Genomic DNA, 11058 nt, shown 5'->3' with positions numbered 1-11058 from the left:
ATGTGTAATTTGATTGTTCCGATGGATGTCTAGTGTTGTAGCTAAGACGGACGATGTAGGTGTATAGGTTGCGCCAACGAGTGGATAGGACGCTTGTGGCTATAGCTTCTTGCCATGTTAATCGAGAGATTATGGCAACAAGAACATCATCAGGCAACTCACTGATTTTGTCCACCAACTCATTCTCAATCATCATCTTGATTCTGTACAGCCAAATGAAAATGAAAGTAACTTTTTATAAGTACTTGTCCAAATAGAGAGTAAATATTCAAATTGAGGTCGAGAAAAATTGAAAAAAAAAAAAAGCTTTGAAATAATGTTTCTTGTTTAGTTTTCCTTTTTCTCTATTGAGAGCTAGACAAATAACACCTAACAAAATATTTAAAATATATTAGAACCCATAGATAATCGAACTTTCTATAGAAAATTAACTCGAACACTTTGTATCTAATGTTTACTTAATTTGTTTTTTTATGTTGTTATGTTTACTTTTCGTTGAATCTTTTACTGGATAATGGCATATGGGTGATTGGCCGAATAGATAATGGAGAAGAGATTGAAATTTGAGAATCACTTAAGAAAAGTCAAGGAGAATTGAGAGTTACAAATTTTCATAGACGGAGGAGAATTGAGAACCACCAAAAGATTTAAAATATAAAATTTTATAAGAAAATTTAAATGGAGCACAAGTTGAAGGAGGTGGCGGTAACCACCCATGCTCTGTCTCTTATCTTCGAAAAACACTTTTACGGATGCAATTTAAATTTGAACCAAAACCAGAAAACTTAAAATTTATAAAAATTATTATCATGCAATTATACAAAACCCTTTTTTTTTTTTTTTGTAAAATTTAATATGTTAAATTTGAAAGAAAGATCTGTTAAAGTTCCCCCAGCCACATGCACTCTCCCAATGGAAGACTGAAAACAATCGAGGCCACAGATTTAGCATATTATCTTCATATAATTTCAAATGATAAAAGCATACCAGGGTTGTCCTGACCGGAAAAAGAAAACGACGGAGCTTGGGCGGCGGAGAAAGGGTGACTTTTTTGTACTTGAGAATAGAATTCTGTCCAAATCGAAGCACAAAACGAAAACCTCGCAAAAGAACAGATCAAGTTTAATATGTCTGTTCTGATACCCAAAGAAAATAAGCAAAAAGTGACGTGGTTAGAAACTTAAATCATCTAATACCAGAATCGTCGGAGAGTGCAACGTCCGGAAGAGAAAACGACGGAGCTTGGGCGGTTGTCCACGGCGGAGAAAGGGTGGCCTTCGCTGGAAGTAAATATCCAAGTCAAAAACTTTTTTACAAATATAATATATTTGGAGACTCGAAATTTTAAAATCTAATTTTCTTAATAATTTGTTTTATACACGAAACTGATTATGCTAATTTTTTAAAATTCAAAAATAAGAAAAGATAGAATATTTTCGGAAAACTCAAAAGTCAAAATTATATCATGAACACATTAGGTTAGTATAAGTTGCCTATATATTATTAATAATAATAAATTTTCGCATATGTTATATTTTGTGGTGATTTTTTTATTTTAAATTTAATGCTTCCTTAAATGATTTTTTATATAAGGAAATTATAATTTAAAAATTCTAAAATTTGGATAAATATTGCAAAAATATTTTATTAGTTTTAAAATTTTTGGAAAGTGGAAATGATAGTGATAAGATGATACACAAATTTAGTAAAATAGATTTTTATAACTAGTAAAATATTTTTTATAAAAATATTAGTTAATTTAGTTTAGTTTTATATATATCAAGTTAAACCGATTAAAATTTTATATATATTAATGAACGACGCATACTCGATGTATATAAAATAATGACTTTTAGTTATATGAATCATGATCGTCAATAGATTGTGTTGATTCAAAAAATTTTGTTATAGTTGTAAATTATTATTTAGATAATGATATTGCAATTATGACAAAAACTTGTGTGAGACGATTTCACGGGTCATATTTGTGAGACGGATATCTTATTTGGGTCATCCATGAAAAAATATTATTTTTCATGCTAAAAGTATTATTTTTTTATTGTGAATGTGGGTAGAGTTGACCCGTCTCACAGATTAAGATCCGTGAGACAGTCTCACATAAGACCCACTCTGCAATTATATTAAATATGTAATCTTAGAGATAATATGTTAAATTTGAATTTTCAAAGTGGATTAGATATGATAGATATGAGTAAATTCGAGGTGATTCTCTGTTTTTGTTTCTTTTAAGTTAAGTGCCTCTTCCTTTAAGCGAGGCTCAAGTTTTAGTTAATTTTGTTAAATCTATATATTTTTTTCCCCTTTGGATTGCAGTCCCAGATAATTTTTTTCCTAGTATAATTTATTCGCTTGATGGATTTATATATTACTTAATTTTTTGAAAGCATAAATATATTGTATATGTGGGTTCAAAATCTCAACTGAATTTTTGGTTCCAATTCCAACGATAATTTTATAGGTTAACTTTTCTATGTGCGTAAAAAATAAAAATTTTCACTTCTTGTACGATTATTTTAGTGATCTTTGATAGGGAAGGAAATGGGTTGGGTTCGACAAAAAACATATTCACGAGCTTGTAAAAAAGTGGGTTTTGTGTAATAGGAAAAAGTATCTTAAATAATCTAGGTCACTTGTGAGACGATCTCAAAGATCTTTATCCGTGATACGGTTAACTATGTTCATATTTAAAATAATATATAATTCTTTTGGAATAAAAAGTAATATTTTTTCATGCATGACTCAAATAGGATATTTGTCTCACAAAATTGACTCGTTAGACCATCTCTCAAAATTTTTTGTACATAAATAATGGTATCTCGCCAATTTCAAAATAATATCTTTTAAATAAGCAAAACTCTCTCAAACACTCCTTTTGTGACACCAGATTTTAAATTTTGGACACTAATAAGCCCTTAAATATAATCTAGTGTTGAAAATCAATTTTTGATTTGGTACATTAACTTTCAAATTTTGTCTATTTGGTCCAAATGTTGACTTGGTATCAGAAACATCATCAATTTCCGATTACACGTTAGCATTTTGCAATGTCACATCAGCATTTTTAGTTGACACGTCAGAATTTAGACCAAAGTAACTGAAAATTAAAAGTTAATGTATCAAAACCAAAATTTGAAAATTTAGTTGACCAAACAAAAAATTAGACAACTTGTTGGTGAATGTTTATCATATCAAAACTCATATATTGAGCATACTTGTTCCACACCAATACATCATTTTTTTAAATTTCATCTAAAATTAATTCTACATTTTGCAAAATACTTGTGATTCTTGCACGATAACTTTTCACCAATGAAGAATTGATCAAAGTTAATTGAAATTGATAATTAATTGATTAAATAGATCAACTTAAAGTGTTAAACCAGTACATATATTTTTCTACGTTTTTCATTAAACGAAAATATATATTGGCATTTAATTCCATTTAAATAAATTATATTGAAGCTTTATACATAAAAGTTTTCTATCAAACTTAGTTTAAATAAAAAGACTAAAATCACTTCCATTTGCTTCCCAAAATGATTGTCATTTCTATTTGTAATTTATGATAATAGTGTACCGATCGATTGTGTCACCTCTCCTTAATAATTGTTAATATTTACTTAATTAATTAGTCGTACAAATAAATTTAACTGTTCTATGGAGAAATTAACCAAGAATAGTCAATAGAAAACTTCATGCATACATGATGAAAAAATATTGATTCAACTTATTATTTTGATTTTTACCACTAATTTTTTATTGGGCCGAACTCGACTCACGATTAGCATTTTTTTCGAGTGTAAATCTATTTGTTAGTTTCTTGTTCGACCTGTTGCTTATCCTAAATAAATCGATTTCGACACACATCACACGCAGAACAAATTTTGGGTCGAAGCTTAACATTGGGTCGAGCTTGTAAAGAACTCGACCCACGTGGTGGGTCGATGCTTGATGTTTGGGTCGAGTCTCGACCCAATTTTTTACTATAACACAAAACAATTTTAATTTTTACAATTAATTTTTTTTTTTACAGTATCTTTTGATTATCAATTTTTATTATTAATCTCATATTAAAATGTTTAATATAAATATAAATTATTTATGTATTAACATTTTTAGCAATTAGATTCAACCTCCACTCAAATTATTTATTAGAACTAAACTCGACCTAAACCCTATACTCTAAACCTCAAACCTCAAAATCCACCCACTCGATCCACTCCACCACCCACTCCACCAAAAATATACCTGAACTCAACTCAAAAGCACAAAACTCAACCCAAACTCCAATTACTCCACACGCTCGACCACGCCCCAACTCCACCCAAAAGCACAAAACTCAACCCAAACCACACCCCAACTCCACCCAAAAGCACAAAGTTAAATAAAATTTAAATCAATATCAGATGAGGAATTTATTAGTCAATATAAATCAAAATGGAGCCCAAAACCACATATTTAAAACCGCTGCTGCACCGGAACCATTGAAATGAAACAAACCAAACATCCCACACAAAGCGTCATTTCTCCGTCAATCATCAAAGATTAGGGATGACGTGTGTAGGGGTATAATGGGTACCCGAACCCGACCCGTTTGGTAATGTTAAATGTGTTGGGTAAGCGGGTATTAGACTTTTGTACCTGAACGAGCATGAGTTGGGTAAAAGATTTTATGGTTCATATATATTTTAATATCCCATTAATATTTTATGAGCATAGAATTGTTGCTTTTAATATTTGTTTTTGTTTATTCAATTCATGTTATAAGCATTCCAATTTAAAATTAAATTTTTTTATTACAAAAATATGAACATAATGATCGGCAAGTCCAACAGGTTTGACGAGTTGAACCTAAGATTGTAAACAAAAATAGCAGTTCGTGAGCTTTTCGAGTCGTCGAAAAATATTTGATTTGTATTTGAACTCATCCAATTCGGATTTTTTTGAACCGAACTCGAGCCTAAATTATTGTTCGATAGTTACGAGGCTTAATATTTTATTAATATAAAATTACTATATATTAAATAAATAAATTTCGAGTCTTTCGAGTACTTATTTTCGAGCAATAGTTCAAAAAGTTCATGAACATGTTTGAATCTTTCGAGCCGAACTCGAACTCGAGCTTTTATTCGAATTTTTAGCAAAAAGTGATAGAATTTTCGAACTTCGAATCGAGTTCGAACACAAATAAAACTTATTCGAACCTTCAAAATTTCCACATGATTCGTTTCGTTTACACCTCTGGTGGAACATGTTAACTTTCGGTCATAGATCAGAGTGGGTTTTAGAAGGGACCGAGTGGGTTTCGGTTCCTTCATAATTATAAGGGGTCGGGTCTCGGGTCTTGCCGAACCTAACCCATTTCCATCCCTATCAAAGATCACTCAAATAATCGTACAACAAGTGAGAATTTTATGCACATAGAAAAATTAACCTATAAAATTAGCGTCGGAATTGGAACCAAAAATTCAGTTTAGAATTTGAACCCACAAATACTGTATATTTATGCTTTCAAAAAATTAAGTGATATTTAAATCCACCAAGCACATAAATTATACGAGGAAAAAAAATCTCTGGGACTGCACTCCCAATGGGAAAAAATATACATATTTACCAAATTAACTAAAACTCGAGCCTCACTTAAACGAAGGAGTAGGTCTCTTGTGAGACGGTCTCACGAATCTTTATCTGTGAGACGGTTCAACCCTACCGATATTCACAATAATACTATTAACAAAAAAGTAAAAATTTTCCTAGATGACCCGAATAAGATATATGTCTCACAAAATACGACTCGTGACACCGTCTCATACAAGTTTTTGTCTAAACGAAGGAGGCACTTAATTTAAAAGAAACAAAAACAGAGAATCACCCCGAATTTACTCATAATTACAATATCAATCTTACTTGCAAGAAGCCAACAGATTCAACATACCAAAAATTAATGATGGTTTATCAACCTTACCAATGAATCACCAGGCGGATGGATGATTATACATTGGACATAGATATAGTATTTCCTAGATAATTATTAGTTTAGCCGAGATTGGTATAATTGGTGGGAAATGAAATCGTGCAAGAGCTGCAGCCTTGCATCGGATTTCATAAGTTTCTTCACAAGGTTGGACAATGAGTTGTTCCAGTCCCATGCCTTCTCCTGTGATCAATAAATGTGTAAAGATCAACTCATCTATAGACCCTGTAAACCCCGAGATGGTCACCTCTTTGAGATTGAATTGTGTTTTGCGTGGTGATGAAACCCATTCAAGCCTCATCCTCGACCGGCGATAATATCTGTAACCAAATACTTGATAATCCCATCGCAGAAGCTGCAAATTAACATATAAATTAGATTTTTACACGTCATACATCTTCTATATATATTTTTTTAGAGTAAAACCACGCACCTTCAGTTCAAGTTTCTGCAAGTTAGGACAATCCCAAGCCTTAAGTAAGTATGGATGAACTCTCTTGCCTCCATCGATATTCGATAATCGAAGCTTGAGGTGCTTTAGATTCCTTAATAAGGGTGCGGGGGTCCATACGAACTACCAAAGGAAGAAACAATCATCAATCAATAAGACGTTAAAAGAAGACATATAGCAATTAATTAGAGTACAAATAGTAAAAAATACCGTCTTGCCCGTCGTGTGGACTTCCATTTGCAGTAGTTGGTCTAGAATACAAGATGAGATTCCAGGTAAGATGTGGTCAAACAAGTGTACCCTGTCGTCTGAATTGAACTCAATAAGCTTTGGGACGTTGTCGAGGAGTAGTGAGTACTTACGATGCAATTTGTGACACGTCAAAGAAACGAGGTTGATCATGTCACGAACCTCAATTAATGAGGCCTTCCTAGATGAACAAATATCCAATCGCTTCAACTTCGAATGTCCAACCAACGACACCTTTTTTAACTTGTAAGAACCCACGATGGACAAGTTCTCAAGAACAGGACAATTCGAAACAAATAGCTCAACATCTCGTTCTTCCACATGAAGCGAGTGTAGAGATAATATTCTGAGTGATTTGAGGCCCGGAAACGACCATAAGCCTCCGCCTTTTTTCTTTATCAAACTCTTAGAGGGAACACTGTAATAGCCCGGCATAGATTTGGTGTGATATATCATGCGTATGTCAATGCTCTCTACTTCTCTTTCCAGCAGCAATGGAAACCATGTCTTGATATTGGCTCCCTTCAAACAGGGTAAATGCACCCTGAATTCCTTCAAAAAGCCGCAACCGTTGTTTGAATTCAAGAAATCATAAATCTCCTTTATGTATTTTGGGAATTCCTTTTCTTCTAATAGTTGAACATATGTGTAATTTGATTGTTCCGATGGATGTCGAGTGTTGTAGCTAAGACGGAAGACGTAGGTGTATAGGTTGCGCCAACGAGTGGATAGGACGCTGGTGGCTACAGCTTCTTGCCATGTTAATCGAGAGATTATGGCAACAAGAACATCATCCGGCAACTCGCTGATTTTGTCCACCACCTCATTCTCAATCATCATCTTGATTCTGTACAACCAAATGAAAATGAAAGTAACTTTTTATGGGGGTGTATTCAACTTGGGAAATTTATGGACTTTTAATGACTTTTATAGATTTTAAAAATCTAGAGGTATTCAATCAAGAGTCAAGACTTTTGCATACTCTATAGAAGTCTTGTTGTATTCAAAATAGACTTTCATGGAGTTTTAAAAAGTCAAGTGGTATTCAATATTGACTTTTATAAACTCTATAAAAGTCTATAGGTATTCAAATTTTCCATGGACTTTTAATAACTCCATGGAATTCATTGACATACAAACATTAAAGCCTAAAGTACAACTAAAAATTGTAAAAAATTGTATTTGGTTCACCCCAAAGATTTGAATGGATTTTTAAAACTTCTAACTCATACACAAACTATTTATTTTTCACTCTGTTGCTTCACATCACATCTCTTCCTATCTTCTCTCCTCTCATCTATTTCTATAACTCTCTCAAATTTTCGAAGTGTATCTCTGTATATATTTTTATTTTTTCTTTTCAAATTTTTCATTTTTTGGCTGATTGTTCATTTAATAATTTTTTATTTTAATATAACGGGAAATTTTGAATTATAGAATTGATTTTGTGATTTTTAATTTATGATTTATACAAATTAATGTAATATTCAATAATAATAAAAGATGATAAAAAAATGTTGCTTAATTCTTAATAATTAAATAGTCTCGTAACAACCATAATTTTTTAAATTCATTTTAATATTTTCAATTAATATTTACGCTATGATATTTTTATACAAAATTATATTCACACAATAATAAATAATATTATTTTCACATGTATATAATCAATTTAAAAAGAAGGTTGCATGTTAATCAGTTGATGTATTTTAAAAAATTTACAAACATACATATAAACCCACATATATACACATGTAAGGATTAAACAATTTAATTTTTAAATAAATAAATTTATTTATTAATATAAATATTGAAAATAATTTCAAACTGAATATGTTATATATGTCAATTAATTATTGTTTCAAAGAAATTAATAAAAAAAAATCACATGTTAAGTACAAAATTTATAAAATTTTGTAAAAAAAAATCCACAAAAGTCTATAAAAATCTTGCAAAAAAGTTCACATAAATCCACATAAATATGTTTATAAATCTGTTAGATTCTATAAAAGTCAATAAAAATTTATCAAATCCATAAAAGTCTATCATTTAAAAAAATCATTAAAAGTCATCAAAACTCTGAATTGAATACACCCCACTTAAAATTTATAAAAATTATTATCATGCAATTATACAAAACCTTGTTTTTGTAAAATTTAATATGTTAAATTTGAACGAAATATCTGTTAAAGTTCCCCCACCCGCATGCAATCTCCCTATGGAAAACAATCGAGGCCACAGATTTAACATATTATCTTCATATAATTTCAAATGATAAAAGCATACCAGGGTCGTCCTGATCGGAAAAGAAAACAACGGAGCTTGGGCGGCGGAGAAAGGGTGACTTTTTTTGTACTTGAGAGTAGAATTCTGTCCAAATCGAAGCACAAAACGTAGACCTCGTAAAAGAATAGCTCAAGTTTAATATGTCTGCTCTGATTCCCAAATAAAATAAGACGTGGTTAGAAACTTAAATCATCTAATACCAGGGTCATCGGAGAGTGCACCGTCCGGAAAAGAAAACGACGGAGCTTGGGCGGTTGTCCACGGTTTTCCCCCAAAAACTCTTCTTTATGCCGGATATATATACTGTCAATAATCAATATTAAATAAATTAATACACATCTGTTCTGTAAGTGCTATCACATTTTAATTGGTCATTATCTGATTACAAAATAAGTCGGCGATTTAATATTTTTAACCCAAAATTCTCACGTTATATCAATAATATTTAACATAGAAATTAACATAAAAATCAATTTTATAAACTAAATATGACAATTATTTAAATCGAAAATTTGGTTCGGTTAAATCGGTAGTTTGGCTTTATTTTTTTAATTAAAAAAATATCAGTTAATTTAGTTTAGTTTTACAAGTTAAACCGATTAAAATTTTATATATACTAGTGAACGACACATACCTGATATGTATGTAAAATAATGACTTTTATTTATATGAATCATGATCATTAATAGATTGTGTTGATTCATAAATTTTTTTATAGTTTTAAATTATTATTTAGATAATGATATTGCAATTATATTAAATATGTAATCGGTAGAGATAATATGTTAAATTTGAATTGTTAAAGTGGATTAGATATTATAGTTATGAGTAAATTCGAGGCGATTCTTTGTTTTTGTTTCTTTAAGTTAAGTGCCTCCTTCGTTTAAGCGAGGCTCAAGTTGTAGTTAGTTTTGGTAAATCTGTATATTTTTTCCGCTTTGGAGTGCAGTCCCATAGATTTTTTTTCCTCGTATAATTAATTTGCTTAGCGGATTTATATATTACTTAATTTTTTGAAAGCATAAATATACTGTCTCTGTGGGTTCAAAATCTCAACTGAATTTTTGGTTCCAATTCCGAAGCTAATTGTATAGGTTAATTTTTCTCTGTGCATGACAATTCTCACTTGTTGTACGATTTTTTGAGTGATCTTTGATAGGGATGGAAATGGGCCAGGTTCGGCAAGACCCGATACCCAACCCCTTGTAATTACGGAGGAATCGAGACCCATTCGGTCCCTTCTGAAACCTGCTCTGATCCATGCCCAAAAGTTAACGTGTTCAACGAGATGTGTAAACGAACTGAATCGTATCGAAATTTCGAAGGCTCGAATTAGTTCTATTCGTGTTCGAGCTCGATTCGAAGTTCGAAAATTCTATAACTTTTGGCTAAAATTCAAATAAAAACTCGAGTTCGAGTTTGGCTAAAAATATTTGAACATGTTCACGAACTATTTGAATTATTGCTCGATAATAAGTATTTGAAAGACTCGAAATTTATTTTTTTAATGTACAATTATTTTATATTAATAAAACATTAAGGCTCGCAAATATCGAACAATAATTTAGGCTCGAATTTGGCTAAAAAAAAGCCGAACTGGATGAGTTCAAATAAAAATAATATATTTTTCGAGACGGCTCGAAAAGCTCTTGAATTGTTCGGTTCGTTTAAACTCTTAGGCTACGTTTGGTTGGAAGGATAGGATAACTTAATGATTAGTATGTAAATGATAAAGAAAATGATTGTGGTAGGATTGTAATATATGGTGTAAAATAATATTATGTTTGGTAAGATTTTTAAGTGTAGGATAATTTTGAATTTTTTGATGAAAAGACAAACTTGCCCTTCCCCTTCGCGGCGGCCGGCCGGCCGGAAACGGCTGACGGGGGCGGTGGCCTGAAACGGCCGGCCAGAAAAATCGGCCGTGCGGCGGCCGTCGGCCGGCCGTCGGCGGCGGCGGGAAGTGGTGGTGAGTTTGAATATAAGAGAAGGGTAAAATTGGAAAAATATGAGGTATTAAGAGTAGGATAAATAATCCTATGGGGTGAGGAGATATTATTTTAACCTACCTAATATA

The 11058-nt window shown here is 31.5% G+C and overlaps 1 protein-coding gene across 3 annotated transcripts; it reads right to left on the bottom strand.

Annotated features, from left to right (window-relative positions):
• Positions 1 to 5908: 5908 nt before the first annotated feature.
• LOC140838213 (putative F-box/LRR-repeat protein At4g15060) lies at positions 5909 to 9245 on the bottom strand. Of its 3 annotated transcripts, none has more exons than XM_073204360.1 (5): positions 9182 to 9245; positions 8982 to 9094; positions 6657 to 7535; positions 6429 to 6569; positions 5909 to 6350 (listed from the first exon to the last, which is right to left on the bottom strand). In XM_073204360.1, the coding sequence occupies exons 3-5, from the start codon at positions 7533 to 7535 to the stop codon at positions 6042 to 6044; spliced, it is 1329 nt and encodes a 442-aa protein (XP_073060461.1). In that variant the 5' UTR covers positions 8982 to 9094; positions 9182 to 9245; the 3' UTR covers positions 5909 to 6041. The 3 variants fall into 3 exon arrangements, with proteins under 3 accessions (XP_073060461.1, XP_073060459.1, XP_073060460.1); XM_073204358.1 differs by having other exon boundaries at positions 8982 to 9065; positions 9182 to 9205; XM_073204359.1 differs by having other exon boundaries at positions 5911 to 6350; positions 6657 to 7542; positions 9182 to 9203.
• Between the last annotated feature and the right edge of the window lie 1813 nt (positions 9246 to 11058).

This window comes from Primulina eburnea, chromosome 8 (assembly GCF_022965805.1).
Source record: "Primulina eburnea isolate SZY01 chromosome 8, ASM2296580v1, whole genome shotgun sequence".
NCBI lineage: Eukaryota > Viridiplantae > Streptophyta > Magnoliopsida > Lamiales > Gesneriaceae > Primulina > Primulina eburnea.
This window is presented reverse-complemented; position numbering and strand designations above follow the sequence as displayed.

What these genes read in the sequence shown, in the direction of transcription:
- LOC140838213 (XM_073204358.1), bottom strand. An exon ending in TCCACACGACGGGCAAGACG is followed by an intron (nt 6,570 to 6,656) that starts GTATTTTTTACT and finishes TTCCTTTGGTAG; the next exon opens with TTCGTATGGACCCCCGCACC. An exon ending in TGCAGAAACTTGAACTGAAG is followed by an intron (nt 6,351 to 6,428) that starts GTGCGTGGTTTT and finishes GTTAATTTGCAG; the next exon opens with CTTCTGCGATGGGATTATCA.